Below are 27,806 nucleotides of genomic sequence, written 5' to 3' on the forward strand. Positions count from 1 at the left end.
ATCGCATTGCCAGGTTCTTCTTCCACTTTTACTTTTATTGTGTTGTTTTGGTAGTTATTTTCGATCATTTTGATTATTCCTGGATGTATCTCCATTGCTTACAATAATTTGATAACGTCCTTTAATGTAACCCGGTCAAATGCTTTCTTAAGGTTCACGAAACATAGATATGCCGCTTTTTGTATTCTAATGATTTCTCCTGCACTTGACTTATTATAAATATAGCGTCGTTCTTCGTTACGTCGTTGTTGTTCTTCTGCTAGTGTTATAATTTCATTCGATTTATTTGTTATTACTTTGGTTGTTAATTTTAGTGTTGTGTTTAATAAATTAATTCCTCTGTAATTTTCCGGGTCCGATTGGTCTCCCCTTTTGAAGAGAGGTATTAGGATGCTTGATTCTTCATTCAATATTGTTTGGCCTAATTGATTTTAGGGCCGCTATTTTGTACAGCTCGTTAGTAGACTAAGCTGAAGTAGACCTATTACCCTACTAAACTGTCTAGCGAAATATTTCCTTGCCGCATCCAATTGTATGAACGATTGAAAATGCATTTTTCTTCAAAGTTTGTATCTTAATGCTAGTATTTACACTTGCTACCTTATCTTCCATTTTATTTCTCTTTACTGTGTTACATTTACTTAATTAATTAAATTCTCTTACACACTCTTCTTTGCGTTGAGTTAACCAATGTCTGTGATTATTTATCCACCCTTAATCTTTCTGATAAATTGTTAAATTATTAAAAGGAAAATCAATGCTTCTTGGAATATTTTGTCATTTATATTTTAAGTAGGTATGCTTCTATGCTTCCTTTTATCATGTCTCTGTAAATAACTCTAGATTTAAAATTTGTCTTAAGAAATTAAGTATCATCAGCATGATCATTGTATTAAAAATGGTGCTTGTTTAGGCTCGGTATTTTTGCAGAAATCCCTTCTTCTTCTTTAAGTGCCATTTCCGCGACTAATATTGGCAATCATCATGGTTATTCTGACCTTCGAGGCAGCTGCTCTGAACAATTGCCGTGAGCTGCAACCAAACCACACTCTCAGGTTCTTCAACCAGGAAACGCGTCTTCTTCCTACGCTTCTCCTACCCTCTACTTTTCCTTGAATTATGAGTCTCAAGATGTAGTATCTTTCTCCTCCCATCACATGTCCCGAGATATTGCATATCCCTGCAGGTTGGCAATCAATTTCCAGGTTAATTGCATACTAGTGTTTTCTATTATGTGAAATGTTGCACCGTACCATGTTGGCCATTCTTTTTGTGGTCATACTACTGACATTCTGGTTCTATTTGTTTTTCTTGATCTGTCATTTAGTGTGTCCCCTTTGTTACTATTAGTGTCTTCCTCTCAGTTGGTCATAATATCCCCTTTCGGTGATAAGCACGAGCTCATCGACTATACTAACAGATGATGGTGCACTTGAGACAGACGGTCAAACTCCATTCTAATGTCGATAAGCGTTGAATCTGCATTCCTGGCCGAGCATGAGCCTTAGCCAAGACCGGAACCATTCGTCAACTGTCAATTCTTCTTCCTCTTTTCTTTATCTAATGTCACCTCTTTTTTTTCGTCTGCCAACTGTCAATTCTTCTACTTTTCGGTAGCTAATGTCAGATCGAAGCTACCAACCAATGGGAACAGTCCAAGTAACGTCCACAACACAGTCCCGTCTACCGACGCGGGTTGTTCTGACACAAGCATGATAGATATATTTTGCTGTTTAACCATTTGAGACATATTGGGGCTTATTTTATATTTTGGTATGATAGATGTCTCAGTGTTCTTTAAGATTTTTATTATATTATCCGTAACGCCATTTGCTTGATGCCTGGGAATGCTGCGTAAAAGTATAGTCGATTTATATTTGTGTCAGGATTTTTATGATTTTTACATATTGTTTAGGTCTATTTTTTAAAACTTCTTAAACTATGTTAGTAGATACTGTTTGTTGCGGATTATAAAGATATAAAAATAAATTAGTCGTGACAATAACCTCCTGTTACTTTTGAACACTTTGTCAACGTTAGTTGGAAATGTTTACAAGGAACAATCTTGTTATCATTGGGTAAATAGTCTTGATCAAACAAATTAAAATAATGTAATATAAATAAATATTATGAATCAAACAATCAAGTACAGACTAGGTTTGACAAAGAATTATATTAACCGCATTTATTTCTTCTCGGTAATACTTTGATTCGTTCAATATAGTATTTGCGTAACTTGGTTATAAAATAACTGCTGATGTACAAGTACTACGTGACAAGTGGCATACACATCCCTCATCTGATTTTAGTTATTTTCAAAGAGTAAAGATTATCGATGCTCCTTCATAACGTGTTTTATCACACTCATCAGACATTTTGAAAACAGCAAAAAAACATTACGCACATAATATAAATGTTAGTTAAGTGTAATATAGATCAAGGCCAAAGCCTTTGATAATGGTAAAAAGTAAAAAAACAATAGAAATAGAATGAAATCTATTGAAAAAGGAAAAAAGTATAACAAAATAAACGGAAAATGATTTACGGATGATCTGAGGTCGGGAAGTGGAATGGGGTGATCATCTTAAAAAAGTTTTTAAGGGTAAAAACGATTTATCACGATTTTTGGCAAAACTACAAATTTCCTTGGAAATAGTTAAAAATGACAAAGTTATTGGGTTAACCCGTACTGGTACCCCTTCCACGTTGCCAGAGTGTCATGCCTGCCGTCTAGTCCTATTTTGCTGCAGTTTACATTGTATTATATAGAATAATTCGGGTTTCCTGTCAATAATGCCGTTTTCTAAGATTATTTTCATAATAAAAAGACAGCTGATTAATTAAAAGACTGAAAAGCTGTATTAAAACATGGTTATCCTAACACAAGAGTTTATTGAGTAATAAAATTTACAAAATCCATTTTTTTTAATCCAAATGTTAATTTAGATTACCTGACAGATTTTCACGTGGCTTGGTCATTTTATGTATAGCAACACATGACATGATACATCATACCGTGTTTCCAAATTTAGCCGTACGGTTTACTCCCTCTAAAGGGAACATAAGCGCATCCCAGATACCTACGGTATCTAAGGGATTGAACTTTGGTGAGACTCTTTCCGTGGTACTGAGCCCTAGGTGACTTGCTATGCTGGAGTATCTCTCAAAAATTTTCCTGTTCATCTGGACGTCGCGAGGAGTACAGCTTTCTGCATGGTCTTATAGAGATGTGCATTAAGACCCAGCTGTTTTATATTCTCTAGGAGGTTTTTCGAAATAACACCAGTAGTAGATAGAATAATAGGTACTGTCTGGGTACTTTCCATTATCCATTGTTTCGTTATTTGTATAGATCTCTGTACTTGGCGATCTTTTCGTTGTATTATATCGAAAAACGCCTGGCAGCCCTCATTAAGAGGTTGGATGGTTTCTTGGGATTGGCATCCATATCTATAGGCATTTGTCATTTTGGACTTGAGGATCTTCACTATATTTCAGGTAATTTTTAATTGGAATAATCTGATCCAGAGTGGCAAGTAGAAAATTCTCTCTCTTTCTCTCTTGGGAAACATCTTTTTTGATATCAACCAATAGTTCGACGCTGTATTGTCGACATATTCTTGGTGGATCTCATTGAGATGCCGCCCATGCAGAGGTTTCCTCGTCCAGGTATGCATTCTTTCTTGCTTAGTCAGGTGGTTTATGCGTATTTCTTGTTCCCTCAGTTTAAGCGACATTGTATGATCTACTGCGCAAATTGCTCGATGTAAAGTAGATGTCTCACCCTGCCCCTGAAAATAGGTTCTTAAATTAGCAACCTGTTTATCCAGTTGCTCGTCTATGTCCATAAGTCCTCTTCCCCTTTGATATCGTGGTAATATTGTTCTCTCTACTGCACTGCATGGATGGTGTTTTTACACCTTTGTGACCAGTGTTCGTTGTAATACCAAAGGAGTAGCTAAGCGCGAAATGTACGTATCTGATGCCTTTAACAAATTTTTGCTATTAAGGTAGGACTGATTTAGCTGTCTTACTCTTCGCACAAACTCAAAATATTGTAGTATACAAAATATTTGTACATATTGTAGTATTTTTAATAATCTTAATTTATTGTCTTTATTTATTTTCAAAGGTTCTACATTTATAACACTTACAAGTTTATTAAAGTCTTTATTACAATATTCACTAATTTATTTTTACATTTATATTCGAACTAAAAACGCGACTTCAAAACTAGAACTAACTGTAACTTAAATAAAAGGTCCCTCTATATTTATACCAAACAACTGTTATTCTCGAAGCGGCGTTGACCTTCCAGAACTTACTCGATCGTCGTGGGGCCAAACAGATCTTTTAGCGTAGGGGACCCGTGGATCTTCTTACTAGAAATTTCTGCCGGCAGGTATATGATCTGGAAAATACTTGAATGAGAAAGGATATTTACAGTTTAGATATTACGAGTCATTATTTATCGTAACAATATCATTGTACTCAATATTTAGGCCATCTTGCATATCGAAGTCTCCGGGCTAAACCGTTCCTGCATCTGTCATTCAGTGGAGTTCAGTAGCTGAGATAGTGGTTTCATCGTTAAACTGAACCAAAGTAGAGTTAACAAGTATCCCTAGAAAAGGCCCCGGTTAATTGGAATATCTTTAGTTTAGATGTTATGTTCACCATGTATTTGAAGATAAATTTTAGTTTTTCACTCCATCGTTATATGCTTGTAAAAGGTCACTATATTATCATCGACTTTATATATTTTCAGTATATCTATAAGCCATTCATGCGGTACTGAATCAAAGGCCTTCTTGTAGTCAATGAAAGCAGTAAAAAGGTTCCTTTTTTTGACGTACGCCTGGTTAGAAATGAGTCCATTATAAGTTGTTCTTTGCAGCCAATGGAACCTTTAGCGCATCCTTTTTGTTATGGCTCTATGATATTGCTTAGAGAACAGTGTTGGTAGGTACGCTGGGCTACACATGATGTGACCAATTTGTACAAAGTGGGAAGACAAATAATTGGACGGTATTTGGCTGGATCTTGGGTGTTATTTTGATCATTCGGTATTAGATAAGTGGTTCCCTGATTAAGAAATGGTGGTATTTTCTGTGGATTACAAATAACATGATTAATTAATATTGTTAAAACTCATGAACACTCCAAAACTTATTTAGCCAGAAGTTTTGAACTTCGTCCAGGAGATTTCCAGTTTTGAAGCTCTTTGATAATTTCGACACTTCTTCAGTGGTGAAAGGTTTATAAGGAATATTACTATAATGTTGACAGCTGTTCGTCGTTTCTTTAATCCATCCAGCATTGTTGTTGCGAATAGCTGGCGTCGAAAGTTGGTTTCCCCAAAACTTATGAATTTCTTCTTGGCTCAGGTAGGATTTATTTACATTTTCTACAGTTTAATTCAGTTTCCTATAGAAAAACTTTTCTGCATGCTCAAAAAAAAAAGTAGAACAGTAGGCGGTACTGTAGACTAGCGCGGAGCTTCATACTTTGTTTTCTGTATTTTTAAAATTTAAACGTGAATTTTAAATATGAAATGTTTTTAAAACCAGAAATATAAAATTTAAACAGATGATTCAATGTTTTATCAATTAAATTTTGACAATCCTTACGATTCAAATCTTTTGTGACAGATATTCTTTTAATTTTTTACTTTTTATTTAATGTTTCTATTTTGTTACTTATTTTTCATGCAGTTTTTAATTTAAACCTGTTTAGAGTAACTATATGATGACTAGAAACGAATTGATAGAGAGTAGTGAATCGATGTCAAGAACCTCTATTCTATGACGCTACCCGTGACGACGCCATCTTGTGGTGCTAATTTCGTGACGCTCGCCTCATCATTTTACCGAAGAAAAAAAAAGTAGTACAACGCCAGTATAGAAGCTTCGCCTCAAAAGTATATTGTCCGATTTCCATCATACCGTTTATTATTAATATTACCTAACCTTCTTCTTTCAGTGCCTATTCGTTCCGAATATTGGCAATCATTCTGGCTATAATTATTTTATTGACTAACCCTAACCTATTACCTAACCTAACCTATATTTATTCTTTGTTTATGGTGATTTATAATCCCCAGATCTTATATTCATTGATACTCTTGCCTTTACTCTCTAGGAATATGACCTTATTTTTACATTTCTTCTTCAAGAACTTAAATACCTGTTTCAGATAAATTTTAATGAGTTTTTGGAACGGTAATAACCTGTTCTTATAAATTCTGAATTAATTGCTTTTATTAGGTTATGCGTTTACCTTTGTCCTCTCAAATATTAATCTTTTGCGTAAGCAAAGTTAATGAATGACTGTACTAACTAGAAATACAATTAACCTAACAAATGTATTTTGTTTTGTTTAGTATGTTAGTAATTGTGTTCTTTTACTTTTTAGGTACTGTGCGACGTTTTTTCGAAAATCACGGCAGTTCGATAGACACTGTGATATTTGTTATCGATAAAGTAGATTTAGGTATTTACGAAGTTCTATTACCGTTATATTTTCCACGATCCAAACTGGAGGAAGAATCAGCAAGGTTGGTTTTATGTTTGTTATTTTATTATTTTGTATTTTAGATTCTAGCTTCTTAAATTGTAAATTTTTGTTTAGAAATGTGTATTTTTTTTTGTTTTAATATGTTTAACCTCTGTTATACATTAATGCCCTGCAGTGTCTTACAACCATTCACATATCCGTACCTCAGAACAAAAGTGTATTAAGTCACAAAATATAAATTTTACAGGAGAGCGAAAATAAAAATTATTTTTACTGTTTTGTAACATTTTCCATTTAATACATTAAATTTTATTTAGCAAATTCTTTTAAATATGAATAATAATCATTGTTCTTTTTACCACTAAAAAAATTTTTTTTGAATACTACTGTTTTCGAAAAAAATGGACTTTACATATTTTTGCTCTGAAAAATAAATTTTTGACTGTGACTTAACATTAATTTTTCCACCTATCTTGTGGCAAAATCTCCATTATGGAAAACATCATACCTATTTTACAAAATTAAGGAAATATTTGGATATACAGAATTAAAAATACTATACGGAAGTGTTTGTAACAAAACCATTAATACGAGCAAGTAAAAAAAAACTAGAAAAAAGTTTAATTAAAAAACAGAAATGGTCGTAAAGTAACTGTATTTTTATTAAGTAAAAAATTTAACAATAACTTTTGAAGTACGTAACAAAATAATAATTAAAAACTAAACAAATGCAGGGCTACTTCCGCTAATTATCAGTAATCTGAATTGTGTCTTTATGTACTAGAGTCTGAAAAAAATAGTGAAACCTCGCTGGAACCCACTTTAGCAGCTTTTGAAGATCATTGAATTTTTTAGTACTTATCGGATTTAAGGTATCTCTCAAGGAAACCAGAGAATCTTCTAAAGATTGATGATTTCTTCTACCAACTCTTCGGTTAAAGTCTACACTCTGAAATTCCAAATCGAAGTCTGTTTTAAAGTACAGAATCCCAGGATTTTCTTGTCTGAATTGCATACATACTGCTTGTGAAATTAAAAATTTTTCTTTGTTCTCAGTTTTCTTTTTATTTTGAAATGGTGAATCGCAAGAATTGTACAGTTTATTAAAGTCTTTAAAATTAGACGTTGTCATTTCATACACTTTGAAATCTTTGTTTTTTTCCGGAAATTCTAGCCAACTGTAACCAATCCCATGGAGTAATAATTTGAAAATTAGGACATTTTTTAGCTTCTCGTTCTATAACTGAATGTATACTGTCCACCTCCATGTGCGTATGCCCTCGCAAAAGGAATTTGTGAGTTATTTCTTTTATATGTGGATATCTCAAAAGTAGATAAAAGTAGCACATAATCATTTGTATGTTCCGGTTTTGGGATGGGCAGTTATCGGTCCAAATAACAACCGAAGTTGTGCTTTGAGGTAATGAATGAATGTATTGGACCAAGCATGAGGCCATTTCGTTTCCACCTCGGCCAGCAATTGATTCATCCCACATTAGACAGTTCGCCTGTTTTTCCGTTGAACCATAAATTGTATAATTAAAACACCAGAGTTTTAGACTGTAAAAACTTTGAGAGTTAGTTAGCTTTGGGCAAGGAAGACATTTTTGTAAATCTATCATTAAAACTTTTTGTCCAGGGTTATTGATGGACATCTCCTTGTCTATCTGTTTCAATTTGTACCGTTTATCGGCCTCTAACAAATGAGCGTTATACTGCACTTGTAATGTTTCTCGCTCAGCTTCAGAGTTTGACTGTCTTAGATTGATTAGAAATTCATCACATTTATCACAAGTATCTTTTGAAGGAACAGCGAACGATAAATTAAATTCTGTATTAAAAATGTGATTGCAAAGCCATTCTTTGCCTACTTCGTCCGAAGGAATGTTTTTCAAATCACACTCTTCCTTAAACATCCTAAACATTGTAGAAATATTTAAGTGACCTAAATATTTTTTCGCCGTCCTTCTTCGACTATAATGTGATTCTTCACATGGGTAGGCCATTATATGCTCACGAATCCTGTCCTTTACCTCATTCTTTACTTTATTTATAGATGGCTGCTTTCCTCTTTTGTCACATTCTACAACTCCACTTGTTTGCATTTTTTCAAGTGCACATCTAACAAAAGATTGAGAAATATCTAGAGTACGCAAAAAGAACTTACTGCAAACTTGAAACCTCTTTCCTTCAATGGTAAAAAAATATTTCCAGTTAGAATGGCGTTTTCCAGCTCGAGCACCTGTTCGTTCTCTTTTTCTTTTGATACACATTTTTTCAAGACAAGAACATAAAAACTGTCTTTTTTGATCTATGGTTGTCTCGTGATTCCAAAATTGTCGGTGAATTTGTGCTCTCTGAGGACCTAAGATGTTTTCATTGCATTTTAAACGGCAGTTTCTACAAGGCTCTCGAACCTTCCTTTCCTTTATAGTCTTTTTAGTTTTGGAAGATTTATATTGTTGGCCTGCCATCCTCTTCTTTTTTCGTTCGTTTCGTTGCCACGTACTTTCGTTCCTTAAACGTTTCTTACCTTTGCTTTGATGATCGGGTACCATGACCTCTTTTTCATTTTCATCTTCACCCTCATTTGTGATTTCAAAATCATTGTCAGTACTCGAATTAATGCTAGGAACAAACGAACTTCCCGAATATTCAAATGGATCTTCCTCGTCTTGGTGTATGGTACTTGTAGATGAATTGAGCTCCAGTGGTGGTTGCTTAATTTCGTTAATAAGCAAGCTGCTACTTGAAGAAGGTATGTCTTTAGGTACATCTGAAACAACAGCAGCTGCATTTAGCTGCATTTCAGTTGTATCCTCCTGCAGGTTAACAAAGTTGTAAGATATATCTAACAAAGACGGTGATCCGTACAGCCATAGCCTCATCCGAATTCTGACTCTCAAGGTAGTCTAAAACAATAAAAAAAAAGATGTACAGGCAAAAAAGAGAAATACATTGACAAGAGCTTTGAGATTTATTTCTTTTACTTTTCTAAAACAATAATATCAGCTATTATAAGTGACTCTGTATCTTATATAACAAGAACAAAATAATTCATCCTTTTTTTATTTTAAATTCATTAGGTATAACTTTTCTATTAAATGGCGTACGAATGTTAAAGATCGTCACCGTAAATTCAAAACATTTGTCTTTATAATGTAGTTAAACTTATTATTTATCATTAGAATTACTTACGTTTACTAGAAATATTTTCCACTGATGAGGATTCATTATTCACGTTTTGTTTACCGCTCAGCGCAAGCTGAAGAATTCTGTGGGCTCTATCTTCCATTTTTGGCTATCTCGTTTAATTTAACATGCACGACTTAAACAAAAAATATAACACCGGGTTTAAAAGCGAAGAGAACATGCGCTTCAATACACTGCAAATAGCGAACTGAACAAACGCACGTATTGTACTATGTAATTCACACCTCAACAAGCACAGACTTGTCAAATTTTAAAAGATTGTGGACTTAATGCTTGGCCTGAATTACATTATGTGGGACATAATACTTTTTGTTGGACATAATATGGTTTTGCCCTGGGAAATGTACACACCACTTTGGATCTAATACATTTGAAATGCATAAGATACTGTTTTGCTCTAAGCGCAATGTGGACTTAATACTGTTCATAAAAGGTTCTTTTGGCCAATTTCAGTCGAAACAGCGAATAAGAAGCACCATTGAATAGAGCGGAAAATTTTAATCCCAGTGAGCCAAAAAAGTAGAAAACTGAAAACAGAAAACTGACTCAAAGCAGTCCCTGTGTCTCCTTCTTATGTTCCGGGTTTATCGACCACGTGACTCAAATGGCTAGAATAAACCCGGCCCATTAGAAAGAGATGCAGGGACTGCTTTACGTCAGTTTTCTCTGTTGCACTTGGGAAACGGGGCTGTATTACAGTAACCAACAAAACACCACATTCATTTAATATTAATGCTTATAAATCAAATCAAATAAATATTTTAAAACTTCTTGAAATACCACTGATATCGTTTTAACCATAGTCACTGCTTGGTCTGCCGTATAAATTTTGTAAAAGTATTCGTCACTCGATTTAAATTTGACTATGACAGTATTTGACAGTCACTGTTACATATTTCTGACAAATTACAGAATTTTATAGCTACAATTGTTGTATTTTGTATCAATTACGGGTTGGTAACTTAACAACTTCAAGGTATGGTATTGTATTACGACTAACACAAGAAATTAGCCACGTAGTAAGCAGAGCGAATATGTAAACAATTCTTACCAACAAGCCGTAATGGTTCTGAGTTGGGCCACCTGGCTTCACTGATACCCAGTACATCGATATTCAACCTGTTCTTTTCTTGAATAACATTGTGCATTTTACCAGACTGAAATATACTCTGAACATTCCAGGCTCCTATTCTAGTGTTGGAAAAGTCTTATTTAATCATCTACGTTCTTTTGACAAGGAATTCGCTGATTAACGACCTGAAAGTCCTTGTCTTCTTCTCCCCTGCCGGATCTTGGCTTCCGAGGGCCATCTAAAACCATGATGATTGTACTAGGGATATCCATGGGGATCTTTAATGTAGTGGTTTCCCCTTGCCTTCTACATCCTTATGCCGTTAACCAAGATATTGGTTCCTCCACCTTCGAGACCGATTTTTTAACCCCAGGACAAAAAGGGTGCCCTACCTCCTACCAATTCTTCCGCCCACAGCCGTTGATTAGCAAGTGTGGGATTGCTTATACCGGCAATCGGTCGGTGAAATTTTCGCCATATCTGTCTACCCTCACTTAGTTTAGCCTGCAGACCAATGCAGTAGTCCGGGGTGTGGCACTTGGAGCCATAAGTGAGAGTTAGGTGTCTTATGAGGACCATTTATCAAGAACCACCTCCCGTCCACCAAGACAAAACAAGAAGTTGTGATCAAGACAAGAGTTCTTGTCATGTCGACCCCTAAATAAGACGAATAATGAAAACAACGGAGATGAAAAAACTAATAAAAATAAACTACAATACTAAGAGGAGAAAACAGCAAAACTTTATATGATAGATAAAGAAGTGAAAACATTACAAGGTTGGACAAAATAAATAGCAATAACGTATAGATGCAAAAAATAAAAATGGAATGAAATATTAAACATATTCATAGAATGGTGCAAAACAAAACACTAATAGTATCCTGAAACAAATAACCTGTAGGACGAAGAAGCGTTGGGTAATCCAATAACGCACATGTGACTGTTTAGAAGATACCGAAGCTTAAAGAAGCAGTTAGTTTATTAAGGAAGAATAAAGAACAAAAAGATGACATAAGTCAAAAGTAGAGCAAAAATTAGTGAACAAGAATAAAAAGAAGTACGAAGATTATATAGAGAATAAAAAAAGAGAAGTTGCGTTGACCTGGCAAATGAGTCATATCGCAGTACGGACCTAGAAAAGGAGAGGCAACCAACTGCCTACAAGAAGTGATGGCACGAGGAGACAAATGGCTATTGAGAACAATATTTGGTAACTTTTGTAACACCATTCAACCAAGGTTTAATTTCATAAAGGCTCAACTGGCTTGGTCATTTAGACAGATCATCACGCTATAAAAATATTACTAAAATTGAATATCCAATGAAGAACAACTTATGTGAAGACACTTTAAAATATAACAAAATTGTGTAGAAGATTGGAAATCGAAACATTAAATTCGGATTACAATTAATTGTGATTTATCGATTATTTATATAGTAAATTGATCGACTATTTATCAATTATGAATTTTTACAAAGTAAAACATGATAGCAATATACAAACTTGTTAAATGAAATTGAAAATAGTGTATAACTACATTTACTGAAAAATTAGGGTTAGTGTTATTTATGATTTGTTGTTTATATTTAATTATGGTGATTTTAGTTCATTTTATCTATATTCTCTTTAATTACATTAACGGAGTGATAGTGAAACAAATTTTACTTAATTTCATATTTCCTAAATATATAATACTGGTGCAATTACTTTTTATGTATTTTTTTTTTATTTCGAAAATGTCTCGACAGCTAATGGTCATTGACACAGGTACAATTTACATTCATGTTTACATGGTTAATACTTTACATTGGGTACAAATTAGTTACAATACATTTTTTATAATACATTTTGTTTTATATTAAAGTGTACAACTTTGTGTTTTTTAAAAAGTTTAATACATTTTCATAGTTGCTGCTGTTTGAGATAAGTATGTCTTTTAGGTTGTTACCAAGATTGTATTTTCTTCTGGCCGCTAGTTAGTGTTGACAGTCAAGAAGTACATGTGTTACGGAAGTCGTGGTGTTGCAGTATTGGCACAAAATCTGATTACTGGAATTCATTAGGTGTCCATGTGTAAGGCGTGTGTGACCTATTCTCAATCTTCGAATAATAGATGTGTCCTTTCTTTTCATTGATGGGAGCTGGTGGTAGAAAATGTTTGGTTGTAGAACGCTTAACTTGGTATTGCTTCTTTTCCAATGATCATTCCAAAGGTCCATTATTTTATGTTTGATTGTTCTTTTTAGATCTGATGATGTTTGAATGTCTGTTGTTACGTTAAGAGAACATGCTTGTTTTGCTGCTTGATCGGCTTTTTCGTTACCTGGAATACCGGTGGGACCCACAATATTGTTATTGTAAGTCCATTAGTTTGAAGGCGATTACATATACTCTGGATTTCTTGAACTATTATGGACTGCATGGAGGACAGAGAATCCGTACAGATTACTATAGTTTTATCATCGTTAAGTGGAGTTTTCACCGCTTGTAGTATTCCATATAGTTCAGCAGTGTAAATACTGCAATTGTTGGAGTGTCGAAACAAGTTGACGGTGGTTGTAGTCGTTGTAATAGCACAGTCAACACCTTCTTCAGTCTTAGATGCATCTGAGTAAAGGATCTTATCGAAGTTGCATTGATGTAGTATTTCATAGAATATTTGTTTGATAACGGGAGGTGATATTTCATTCTTATTATATTTGGATAATTCGATATTGAAATTTGGAAGTTTACATATCCATGGAGGAGTTTGAGGGACCGTGGAAGGGCTGGTCGACAATAGATTGATATCTAAATAAGGAATTAACATCTGTATAGTGGACGGTACCATTCTAGGATTATTAGTAACTGGTAATTGTCTATTACAGATGAGGTTTCTTGTGGGATTTGTGGGATTTGCTGAAACTCTAGCGAAATAGAGCAGTAGAAGTTGTTGTCGTCTTAGATGAAGCGAAGGTTCGAAACATTCTACATGAATGCTTTCCACCGGACTGGATCGGAATTTTGGACTACCTTTAGTGAACTTATGACATGTAGAGAACACTACCATTTTATGTATTTAAATTCTTGAAAACATGTTAAAACCGAACGTTATGTATCATTATTTTTCAGTACAGAATTATTTTACAGAACATTCGCCAAAATTTACGGCAGACCTAATAAGCAAAGACAGGAAAAACAGTCAAGGTCATAGTAGGTCTTCTAACAGGGCACTGTAAGCTGAATAGGCACTTGAAGCTGATGGGATTATCAGATGATGACCTGTGCAGATTCTGTCACCTCGAAGAAGAAACAGCAGAGCACATTTTATGTCAGTGTGACAGTCTGGCAAATGTGCGGTTCTTTGCATTAGGAGAAGAAAATCCACCGGCAAATAGCTACATGGAAGGTACAGTCTCGAAGCTACTAGACTTTATAAAAAGGGTCAGGCTAGAGAATGTTATCTAGGACTAGAGGACCACAATAGATCTGAAAAGGTCGCAGTGGAATAGGCCGAAAGGCCACCTCTCTTAATCTAATCTAATCTAATCATTATTTTTATAAACAAATTGAACAAAAAATTGATAAAATTAAGTGCAATTTGAAATGTAAAAAAGGGATTTTTATATGACATTTATATTGATGTGCAGCTACATGTTTTATCCCATTTGGTTAGGTAAGGTTAATATTACAAAGTGGTAGTCTGTACCGGTTTCGTTATATTTTTATGCGAATTTGTGAATGTTGGTGATAAAAAGTACATTATATTAAAATTATCTCTTATTTTACCATGAGTGATGGTGACTCTTCAGTAAATAGTATGTCTGCTGAGACATTTGGCTCTGATTCTGGCTTAGAATATTTACCAAAAACCAATAGACAAAAACGTAAGACTTACGGTTTAAGTAAATATAAAATAATCAGTGAGATTAACGCGACTACTAGTGCGAGTGTGACTACTGAGAATGACAAAACTGAAACCAGTGAGGCTGTAGCTGTCTGCGATAGTGGCAACCAAAAAGTAAAAGCAGCAGCATTGATCAATGCAAGATAGTGAGTGATAGTATAAAAAAATTCTGTGACTTTTTTAAAATTGAAGTGGACACCAATATCAATGGTAAAAGCAAAAATGATGAGTTAGCCAAATGTATACCATGTTTTCAAAAACATAATAAAAGTGTTTTCCTAAAAATGAAAAATTCTGGGACTTCTGGTTTAAAAAGACACTTAAAAACAAAGCATGGGATGTTATTTAGCAAAGAGTTTTCTCAAGGGGTACCTGATCAAAGCAAGTTTCAATGTTCAGCGTCAAGTAAAAGTTTAAGTAATAGTATTTAAGATTGGATGAAATGAAGTTGAGTTGAAGTTGAGTAAAGAGAATGTAAGTTGAGATTTAATAGAATAGTTTATACCATACTTACTTTTTGAAATTAGTGGACAAAATTTACAATTATTAAATAATAAAAACTACTTAAGATTGTAAGTATTGACTTATTTCCTATGTGCTAGTATTATGGGCTCACATTGGCAACCTTTTCATCATTATTTAGGCTAAATTTAGAGACGAAGTTTAAAGACAAATGCACATATTTGAACAGCATGTATACATGCGGTAAAATTTAATTTTCTGACGACTGATTCCAGAGTTATATTAAAAAGTGCTATTGATCCGCTTGTCTTACTTTATTGTCAATACTAAATTCATCTGTTAGCTTATTGGCACAACTTCTTTGTGGCCGTAAAAGGTCATTTCTATATATGTTTAATAAACTTTTTGGGTATACCAAATGTCTAAATTTGAACACTTCCATGGCTAAATCAGAATTAACTAATCGCCTTCCAGGTTTGTATCAAGTAAAAAAAATCATAAAATTGTATGGTCTATTATTATGTGATAAGTGTATGCACTTAAATTTTATGGTCGACGCTTTTAATGGTGTTACCTATTAACGTTTGCGGCAATTGCACCAAAGTCGGCATCTTTTGATGTATTAAATTAAGCAAACATGTCTAGTCAACAGTATTTGTCTATTACCAGTTGTTGTCTAATCATTTTATAATATCCAATAATGTTTTTCTGATCATAAAACAATCGTGTCTTTATTTCACGATAAAAGCGGGTGAACCCTTTCAATATGCTAATCATATTTTTCTGTTCGAAATAAAAAGTTTGTGTAACATGCGTTATGATATCATGAATCTCTGCTATTCTGGTTTAACAGCAAAAGGTAAATATAATGTATCTTATGCTTCACTGTCAAGTGGTCCATCTGAAACATTCAGGTATGTGTTTATTTTCTTCAACTACTTTTATATATCATTCCTTGTTGGTTTTTGTGCTCATTTTGGAGCGTATTACCAGTACTTATCTATGGTGAAAAAACTCTGATGTTGACAAAGAAAGTAGTAAATCAAATTCGTATTATACAAAATACGAAAGAACGTTATGCGCTGGCTATTTTGCCAAGAGATCGAGTTCCCAATCGAGAAATACGTCTTAGTACAAAAGTTACAGATGCCGTATAAAAATTATTGCAACTGGCATCTGAAATGAAACTGGGCCGAATAATCTTGCGAGGTTTTTGGATGACTAATCCACAAAACGCATAATCAAGTGGAGACAATACGAGATCTTTTCTGAGGCACATTAAGACCGACAAATTGGACAGACGATATAAAATGCAGTATAAGTTTTATGAAAGCTGTTCAATACGTCAAACTAATTTTCTTTATTTCGTAAGGTTCTGAAACTGTTTTCTTGTGGATCGTTTTCAGGATAAACAAGCATGATAAACAGTATAAAAAAGCATAAAACATACATTAAAAATAGGGACTTTGACAGATCACAGATATGCAAACATGCCTGGGACAATGAACATAGAGCACAATAGAAAGATAGATCAATAATCATGAAAGAAACAGGCACAAAAAAGAGAAAAATCAAAGAAGCAGCTCTCATCCTACTAAATGAAGAAAACCCATCAGCAGAATGTAGCGGGCTTTGGTTGACAATACTGAAAGAAGAAATCAACAACAAAAATATACCAACAATAGTAGATTAAGAAACTCTAAAATACATCGCCTTAAATCATAAACAATACATATGCAACATACAATACACAAACGCGTAAAGCACATACAAATGATGCAAAACACATCGAATAATTAAAATTTGATGTTGTTTCGAGAGAAGCGAAAGCATAAGAAGAGCATGCAATATAGAAGACGTAAATGGATGGGTGACAAAACGTAAATAGTAGTATAACGAATACATTAGTAGAATGGCAGAAGATGGGATAGTACAAATAGCACGAGATATGTCACCAGATGGACGAAGAAGTATTGGCAGACCAAGAAAAAGATGGTGCGGTAATTTAAACAATTTAGTAGGCTAATATTGAAGAAGAAACAACCTTTAAAGCCTACATATAAGAAGGAAGAAAAAAAGAAGAAGGCGTCTAAGATGAGTGAATTTTCTTAGTGGGATTGAGCGCCGTATGGCCTATTATTGATAGTTTTCCAAAGAAGAATAAATTCGACGAGTTCATAAGAAGTCTCCGCTTTATGTCCATTAAGTATATACATACTAAAGCTTTGTACAATTAATGTACATACGAAATTATTAAAATAACTTTTTAAGACTGCATCAATATGTGTGGTTCAAAATAATTAGGAGAGGTAATTAAATGTTATAAAGACAATAGGTAAATGAAGTTTATAAAAAATATTACCAATATACAATATAAGCAGGTTTTCATTCGCGGTATTCATAGGCGTTTGTTTCTAGTATGAAGTTTAATTGTCTTTATCGGTTGGTGGTTTTTGTCTATAACGGATTAGCGGTATTTTTTTTACTCTACTCTTTCTTTTTGAGTAGTCGTTCACTAAGATAGGCGAAAAGTACTTCTGTTGTCTACGGGATTCCACAGTCAAGAGCACAGACGAAAAAGCACGTCTATTCGGTATGAACACCCAGATCAGAGAGATTGAAACAGGCTCTACGAGAAACGAAACTTGTCTATGAGAAGTAAACTCAGAGAAAGGTTTTGTTGTCATTGTCCTAAAATGTCTGCATTTCTAAAGGAGTGCGGGTTAGAGTCAGGAGGAGGAATTATTACTAAGAGTTGAGATATTAAGAGTATATAAGAGAACCGAATTGCTGTCATTGCTCTTTATAAGTGTAGAATAGAAAAAGCTCGTATTTTTGAATTAATATAGTCTTTAAATGTAACGCGTGTTTTTTTATATTGTACTGTTAAATTGTTTTTGGATACGGGCGGAGTAATTGATCGTAAAAAATCCAGCCAGCTTTACGTGCCTCGTGCGCCACAGGTTATTGAAGCAGTTAAGTCAAAAATTAACAAAAATTCTGCCCAAAAACAAATAGTATTGCTTGGGAAATGGATATTGGTGTTTTCAATCGATAAACAAAACAACGAATTATCGTTGCATTAAAATAAAATAGGAAAAAATCAAGACGCCTGTTGCCAGGCTGGGTAAAGCATGTTACAAAAAAATCCTCTTTAAAGATAAAAAAACTTTTAGTATGAAGAAAAGTTTTAATAAGCAAAACGATATAGTTTATCCACGGTCATCCAAGGAAGTAGACGAAGTGGTGCAAAGAATCAAAGGAGAAAATTTTCCTGCTTCACTTCTGTACATTTTTGTCAAAAGGGCGTTAAAACGGGGACAAGAAATTATCAGTGGGACAATTTAACAAATGTACTGGAGCTTCTGAACCACACATGTTCCAAAATAAACCATGGATAATTTATTAGTAGTGAACATTGGCTATCGCCCAGCCCAGACCTTAACCTACTTGACTACTAATTGTGGTTATTTTTAGAGGGCATGGTCTGTACAAGACGTCACCATAATCAAGAGTCATCAAAACAGGTTCTGGTAGAAGTTGTGGAAGTTCAGGCAAATAGCGGCTATTTTGAATATTTTTTGTACTTTGTAGTTCATTATATTAATAATAAATTGTGCAAAAATTTTTCAAATCAACTTAGTAGTTTAATTTTTTTTTAAATTACCTTGTATCAATATTTATGGCAAGACAAGGTATATATAATGTTTACAATTTTTATTTGTTAACAAACCACCCTTATAAAGAATTTTTCATATAAAAATAAGTGCACGTCATTCAAGATTTACGACGTCAGAACTTAACAGCGTTGCCAAAATAGCAGAATAGTTAATAAGTGAGGAATTTTTAAAATATCAACTATTTAAGAATACAATACACTAGTCAATTGAATTTTTAAACTAAAGAAAATAATCACACTTTCAAAATTGATTTTCAAAGTTAATTATTTTTAACAGCTTGAGAAATATTATTAACAGTAGATACACTTACTTTTAAGACTACTGCAACACACTAAAATACATAAGAAAACATTTTAATACAAAATTGTTTATTCTAAATTTTAAACTTACCTCTTTTAGAGCATTTATAGTAAAAACGTCCCGCCATTATTTCTTGTTCAAGATAATCTATTAAAGCTTATCAGATTTCTACAGACTATTTAGTTGTTTTGGCATAGCACAATCACAATACACAACAATAATTAGTTATTAAAGCTATTAAGCTAAATTTAATATGTATTTATAAATACAATTTATTAATATATAATATATTGTGATCAAATTGTGTAAGAAATCAAAACATAAACAAAATTCTTACTTTAAAAAAGCGGCAAAATTTTAAACAATTTTGCCAAACGGTGAACAAATGCTGAACTGTCATTGAAATATGAAGTATTCTCGTATCAGTGGCGGACGATTGTCCAATTTATTTAGTTAAAATTATTATTTTGTGGACTTATTACTGGTCTGTTAAACTTAAACAGTTATTTCATAAAATTTATATTATTAATAATAACAAATGTTTTTGCTAATTTAATTAATATAATTCTAAAATTCCCAATGATTACATTTTCTGATTATTATACCATGTTGACGCCTATGAAAGATCGAGCAGTTCCGAATAGGTGTCGTATTATTAGCTGTGTTAGGAGAATTTGAATTCTAAGGTTAATGTTCTGGAAATTTTAAATACAAGTGACGTCACTTTATATAAATTGTGATATGCAACGTTTTTACTTTGAAAATGGTATATCTTATATCTATATGATAATAGTGATAACATAAATGTCACGCAATGATATAGGTACCACAGAATAATAAACAATTAGAATGTCCACTCTGCTTGAAAAAATAAGTACGCGCATCTCGTTCGCGCAGACGGAATCAGCCATGTTTTAGTCGGAACCAGTGCTGTTCAGTAACATTTTATCTGGTGTGCATAGAGAAATTAACCCGGTTTAATTTATTTACGGTAACTACAGACATAATATGCATTATTTTATTCGTACTTTTAGTTGAAGAATGGATTACATCATTTCAAATGTACTTAATTATTAATCTCTAAAAATTTAAATTACAGTTCTGTCGTAGCTTGTCACAAATTTCTCAATTCGAATCTATGTTTCCGTCTAAAACATGGCGTTCGCGTGCTGACAAAGATTTCAAAGGCGGCATCTGAGAGGGCATTCTGATTAGTTATTTATTCTGTGTAGGTACCTACATTTCTAATTGACAAAATAGCTGAATTTCTAAACGGCATCATTTAAACATACATTAAAAATCTATTCTAATTACAATGTTTCTCGATAGCACGGTATTAAAAGTTAATTTCATAATTTAACACTTGATGTTTATTGCAGGTACCAGTTGCCATCCGATACGGGTGGCCCTGACGGAGAACCGATCATGCCTGACCGACAAATACGAATCATTGACAATCCACAGCATGCTTTGCACCGTAAGTCATTTTGAAAAGATATTTAATGTTAAAAAAACGCCAAAAAATACTTTTGAGTAATTTTTGTTGATTGTAATTGAGCATTGCAAGTAAGTAAAGTAACCGGTGTAATCAAATGGTTTATCCTTTAGATGTGTTTGAAGATTCGTATCAGGTAGAGAAGTATATGAAGAAGAGAAGAAGTATGAGCGTACAACAAATTATATTTTGTTAGAATATAATTGGCAATATTCTAGTTATTCTATTGACATGCAATATAAAATGTATACATAACCAAATAAACACCCGCGTATCAACTAATACATGAGTTAGGGGCTACAGCTATAATATCAATTGTAGGTTTGACAAATACTCACTTACACCAACACAAAATGCACATACACACCTACATAACTACATCACCCTCAACCGACAAATCACCAGTCAGTTATACAGTGAAGTTTGTGCTCCCCAATCTTAAAATAACACCATCGGATCTATAAGCTGCATGACAAAGAGGGAAAAGTGTTGCCTAAAAGATGCCCCAGAAAGCTAGAGAGCTCGGGAGGATTTGAGCCTTGGTACAGTTTGGACGCTGCATGCCTGACAACAATTCGTCTCATTTCGCGGGAATAAAATTGTAGATAAAGTTAGTATCTAGACAATAGGACAAACAAGAGAAATATCGCAAAAGAGAATTGTGTATAACATAGGTTGCTGGAGGATTCAAATATGGGAGCTTTTATCTGTAATTTAGAAATGTCTTAAACATACAAAAACTATACAAAAAACTATCCAAATGTACTATAGTGTATTTTTATGTATGAGAGAGTAATAAAACAATAAATTATGTATGCAAATCCCTAAACTGTTGATACGGGTGACTCAATGAAAAACAGATATTTGTCAACAAGTTTACAGAAGTATATAGGAAAACAATTTTAAATTGAGTATGACCACCAGGTATAAAGGTTGGAGCAGAATAGAATACAATAGTTGGGAGGGTTACTAATTCCTAAATAAGGTTGCCAGTGTCGGAGTGATGGAGGTTAACAGGTACTAATGAATTTGCAAGAAATGTAAGATGTTTATTTTATTGGTTATATATAACCAATAAAAGTTTAATAAGTACCTACCTATTTGCAAAATAAAGTTTAATTCTTTAGATAAAATAAAACGTTTTATTTTATCTGAAATGAGTGCATTCCACGAAGTAAGGGTTTCAACAATCAAACATTTAATTCTTTAATTCCAGGAATCTACGACAGTAATTGACTAGATAATTACCTTCTAAACTTATTCCACAGAAAATGTGATAGTGGGTTTTTCCATTTTGTATATAGGAAGGTCCAAGTGGCGTATTCAAAATTCTTAACAGTTCACTAAAAGTAGGTACTTCAGTTGCAAGGTGCAGTTTATTGTGTATAATAGTGTTATGGAAAATTTGGAAGTGCCGTGTAAACGCCGAAAAATTGGTCCTCTAACAGTTAATGAAAAAACATTAATATTCAATTGTTTTAAATCATTTACAGACAAACGTTTATGTGAAAGTGTTGATGAGACCGTTGAGTTAGTTAGCAGTACACTTGGTGTTGGGAAATCTACGATTTACAGAGTTATTAAAGAAGAGAAATGTGGTAGTTTTCAAATGCCACGTAATGCTCCAGGGAAACCAAAATTTCAAATAGAATATCATTTTAAAGAAGGACTTCGACGGAAAGTGCATGAATTCTTCTTTAGACAAGAATTTCCAACATTGGATAAAGTTCTTGTCTCAGTTCGAGATGATAAGGATTACCCAGAAATGAGTCGAAGTACGTTATGGAAACTTTTAAAAGAAATAGGCTTCCCCTGGAAAAAGAATCCCAGAAAGTCTATTTTATTAGAAAGAAGCGATATTGTCATATGGATAAGACATTTTCTAAGAACCATAAAGGAAATGAGAAACCAAAAAAGAAAAATATTTTATCTTGATGAAACATGGATCAACGAGGGTCATACACCAAATAAATTTTGGCAGGATGAAACTGTTACAAGTCAAAGGCACGCTTTTGTAAATAACTTATCTACTGGTTTAAACCCACCATCAGGAAAGGGACGCAGGCTGATAATAGTACACATTGGCAGTTCAGACGGTTTTGTTGAAGGTGGTTTATTAACTTTTGAATCAACTCGTACCGGTGACTACCATGAAGACATGAACGCTGATGTCTTTCAAGAATGGTTCGAACAAATGATAAATCTTCTTCCTAAGAACTGTGTAATAGTAATGGATAATGCAAGTTATCACTCCAGACTTATAGAAGGACTGCCCACAACCAAGTGGTTAAAAAAAGACTTGCAGAATTGGCTGAGTTCAAAAAATATTACGTACCATCCCGGATCTATAAGAAAGGAACTTTATTCGTTGTGTGCCCTTCATAAAGAAAAATTTAAAAAATACGAAATTGATGAAATTGCCAAAAATCGTGGAATGACAGTACTTAGATCCCCACCATATCATTGTGAATTAAACCCGATTGAACTGGTATGGGCACAGATAAAGAGTGAAGTTTCAAGAAAAAATACCACTTTTAAAATTCATGATATTAAACAGTTGTTTTTGGAGGCCGTAAATAATGTAAAACCTGAAAACTGGGAAAAGGCAGTAAATCACACTATTAAAGAAGAGGAAAAAATGTGGAAGCTGGACAATATTACTGATAAAATGATCGAGCCAGTTATTATAAATCTTGGTTCTGAAAGTTCATCTTCTGAATCTGATTTGGATTTGTAACAAGTAGCTGTAAGTTTTATATTAATATTTTTATTCATCTATTTAACATATCTTAGACGGTTTTAAAACTCTTTTTCTCTTTTGTAATTTTTAAAAATTAAAAAAAATGTGAATTTTTTAAAACCCTTTTTAATGTAGGCCAGTCAGTTCTAATATAGTGTGTGATAAAAGAGGTCACTTTTGTTTACATACACATAACACTTTATAACACTGAAATAATTCATTTATTTTTTACAATTATTCAAAGTAATTTTTCAATTAATCTTGAGCACGCCCATGGAGTGGTCGGAGCTACCAGTTAAAATTATGCTAATTACTCTCTCGTTCATAAAAATAAACTATAAGAATTTATTAAAACAAATACAAATAACACCAAACAAACTAGAACATAAAAAAGAAACAAAATCGTAGAACTACAGAACTACTTGCTAGTTAACACTAGTCTTTTGAATGTCTGTGTGCACTATTGTCGATTCAAGGCAATATCACGCAGATCCTAAATGTAAAGATGTGAAAATCCTGGGTATCTAAGGGTACCAAGAACACTATGCACAAAACCTTGTTAAGCAAAGATATTGTTTCACACAAAAAGGGCACTACAAACTGATAATTAATTGCGTGTATACCAAAAGCGAAACAAATCTTCGACAAATTAGAGAGCTATATATGTATAAATGTATGTGGAATGAATCCTTGACGGATTTTTGAGGGCTGAAGCCCTCAAAAAGTTGCTTTGTACCCGTCTTAATTTGCTTTGTGGATGCTGGTAGGTGCCTGTAGGTGCCCGAGGAGTCTTTTTGAAACAGTCATATTAAGTCATGCACACGAAACACTAAGCAATGTTGTCATTTTTATTTATAAATTTCGCAACGTTGGCAAATTATTGTCAAAAGTGAAGTCAAAGATTAAATTAAAAATATTTTTAAATAGTTTTATATGTTCGAATGGATTTATTCGACCAAAAATGACTAAGTATACAAAGGCAAAAAGAGACGGCACAGTGGAATAGTCTGAATCTGTCCCCAATTGGCTTCAATAACCTCAATCAAGGTAATAGAGACTAGCATTCAACACAGAGTACAACAGCTGAAAGACAAAAAGCTTCCCGAGAAGAAAAAAGAGTTTATCTCTCCATATTACGCTTAACAATGTTGTTATTTGATCGTGTAAGACATATAGATGTTTTCAGCATAATAGTCTACTATGCACATATTTCTGATTTCATTGCTTGTATTTAGCCGGTTTAGATAGAATAACACAATACCATTGTAACTTTATTTATCTTATATTTTACGTAATCTGATTACTCTATAATAGACATCAGTTCCAATATTGATTCAGATGTCATGCTTCTTGTTTTTTGGTCGAAATAATCACATATTATTTGCTCAATGTGAGAAAACTGATAAACATACCTTTAGGTATATAAATTTATATTAATGAAATATATCTAAAAGCAAAAATTTTAACGAGCTGGTATTATATAAGATGAAAAATAGAAATAAATTAAATGATTTAGAAAATCTGCCAACAAAAACGAATATTTTGATTTATTGATAAGTGATATATTTATTTCCATTCGTTAAATTTACAATTTTCATGCTTATTTTATCTTTTTCTAATAAGTATTTTTTATTGATATTTCTAACTAAACATATTATAGCAGACAACAGATCCGTATTATAGTATTGACCTTGTATTATATAAACATGTCAGAAATCACCATGAAGTTACTTTGTTGCACTTTTTTACTTATAGTTTTTTATTAAACTTATCAGGGTTTTAAAAGTAGACAGTGAGCGCCATCTATCAGTGTCGGGCAATGGTAATAGTCAGCGTTCACTATATTCGCCATCTTGAATTTTTCCCCAATCCGAACTGAAACTTTGTATGTATATGTTTGCCTTTATGTACAGAGATGGCGCTTACTGACCAATATCAATAAAAATAAAATAATATATTATTTTTTTTATTACTCTATAAAAGTAGGGTAAAGTATTTTTCATAAGAAGCTCTGATAAAATTTGTATTTTGCTTATATTATGAAATAAAATGTTAAATTTCTAAATATATATTTCTAAAAATAATTAAGCTTTTGGTTTACACTCATAGAACATAGTGTATTTTCATCTCTGCTGTTTCTAACATTCTTTTTGTCCTCGCTGTGTCAGGTCATCATTCTGCCGCTTATGTCATTATTGGTCTGTTGACTGTAAATTCTGCCTTTCATTTCTTTCGCGATAATTTTATTTCTCCATATTGTTTCATTCATGCAACCTGCGACTCTGCTCTATTTACTTGATCTTCGATTTCAGTGTCGAGCTTTCCGTAGCTAGATAATGTGATGCCTAGATAATTAAATTCCATCACTTATTGTTCTATTATCTGACCTTCCAGCTCCAATTTACATCTTAGTAAAATTGCTGTTATAACCATGCATTTTGGGTTTTTTGGGGGAAATTTACATGTTAAATTTAACATCCACGATCCACCAATTTAACTCGGTCAAATGCCTTCTTAAGGTCCACGAAACAGATATGCCGGTTTGTTGTATTCTAATCATTTCTCTTGCTCTTGCCTCATTATAAATAATTCGTCGGTACATGATCTTTCCGACCTAAAACCTTGTTGTTCTTCTGTTAGTGTTATAATTTCATTCAGTTTATTTGTTATTACGTTGGTTGTTAATTTTAGTGTTGGGTTTAATAAATTAATTCCCCCTAGAGATATTATTAGGATGCTTGATTTCTTGACGAATTCTGTTTTGTTCTAATATTTTATAGATTAGCTTTAATAGTTGTTAGTGGTCCTCCTTACTTCAGGAATCCGTTCAGTATTCTGTCCTCTCCTGGTGATTTTCTAGTTTTTAATTTCCTTAATACTTCCTTTACCTCTTCCCCCTCAATATTTATTTCTTCTTTTGTCGTCACCTCTGGTGAAGAAGGTCCAAGAAGACCATTAGGACGTCCACGAATGCGATGGAGAGACAATATATGGTCAGATCTAAGAACAATGGGGCTGCCCACTGACCCAACTATTATGGACGACCGTTCAAGATGGAAGCAAGTTGTGCAGTCAGCCAAAACCCACCCCGGGTTGTAGTGCTACGAGAAGAAGAATAAGAAGTGATTCTGTTGCTGCGTTAATTATGTTATTTTTGAGTTTTTCCCAGTTTTCCTCGATGTTATTATTTTGTAATATTTGATTCCCAGCGATCTTCCCTGATATTTTTCTTCTGTTTTAATTATTCCGTGGATTCCGTATTTAGTCCTTCTACTTTTGATTTTTGTTTGTGTTGGTTGGACTATTGGATGTGAAGTATTTCAGGATGATTCTTATTTTACATAATACTATATAGGCTATGGTCGATATGTCATCTTTTATTTTCGATGGATGTATATCTCTGTTGGTTATAACATAATCTATCATAGATCTTTGTCCACAGGTATTATTAAATGTATATTTGTGTTGGTCTTTGTGGTCAAAAAATGTGTTTATTCAAAGTTCTTTATTCGTTCAAAAGTTTATCATCAGTTCTCCATTTTCGTTTTTAACATTTTAGTTATGCTTTTGGTTAATGCTGGGTATTACTTGATTGCCTATTCCAGCGTTTAAGTCCCCAATATTATCATCTTCCCTTTGACTTGATCTAATACTTGTTGTAATTGATCATAAAACGTTTCCCTTGTCGTTTAAAGGCCCGTTTTTACACTACGTCTTATTGTACGTTTTGTGAGTCATATAAAACGTACGACAAAATGTACGTTTTGTCCAGTGTATACACACTACGTTTTTCCTTCCGTTTTCTACCTCATTTCTAATTCAGAGTCTTGAGTTGTGTGAAGTTTGTTTAGTGTTTTTTTTTTGGAGGAAATACGGCTGCTTTCTTTTATTTTTTCAACTATAAAGATACTACGACTGAGGAAAAAGGGGATGAAGAGGGAAAAGACAAGATGGTCAAGAGAGTGGGTTTCTAAAAAGAAGCCAGTATTCCCACGTCTCGTTACTAAAAGAGGCGAACCAGATGACTGGTGCAATTATTTGCGAATGGACACCTCATGAGAAAAGCCATTACACCCCATGAAAGGCCTTATTATTAGGCTTTTTTTGGGAAAAATGAAACGAACTGCAGTGGAACTAGTCGTCAAATAAGTCAAGATCGGACGACTTGTCTGAATATGTATTTTCACGTAACGTTTTATCCTATCAGTTCTCGCAAAACTATGCTTCTCCCATCATTTCTACTATCTGACCTTCGATTTCATTTCGATTCGACAAGACGTACGTTTTGCTGTTTACATGCCACGTTTTATTGTATAGGATTTGTCCTATCCAACAAAACGTACAATAAGACGTAGCGTGAAAACCGGCCTTAAGGCTTGTTATTTTTTGGGCCATATACTCCGATGATGTTCAGGTCTTCTTATGTTATGCTTGTAAAT

At 33.4% G+C, this 27,806-nt stretch overlaps 1 protein-coding gene across 1 annotated transcript in view; it reads left to right on the plus strand.

The window, feature by feature from the left end:
* Positions 1-27,806, plus strand: part of Gdap2 (ganglioside induced differentiation associated protein 2) — a 269,331-nt gene that overhangs the window by 143,724 nt on the left and 97,801 nt on the right. Inside the window, exons 6-7 of the mRNA XM_072523847.1 lie at positions 6,415-6,556; positions 20,512-20,609. Of these exons, the coding sequence (XP_072379948.1) occupies positions 6,415-6,556; positions 20,512-20,609 (240 nt within the window). The remainder of the gene's footprint in view (positions 1-6,414; positions 6,557-20,511; positions 20,610-27,806) is intronic.

This window comes from Diabrotica undecimpunctata, chromosome 2 (assembly GCF_040954645.1).
Source record: "Diabrotica undecimpunctata isolate CICGRU chromosome 2, icDiaUnde3, whole genome shotgun sequence".
Lineage (NCBI taxonomy): Eukaryota > Metazoa > Arthropoda > Insecta > Coleoptera > Chrysomelidae > Diabrotica > Diabrotica undecimpunctata.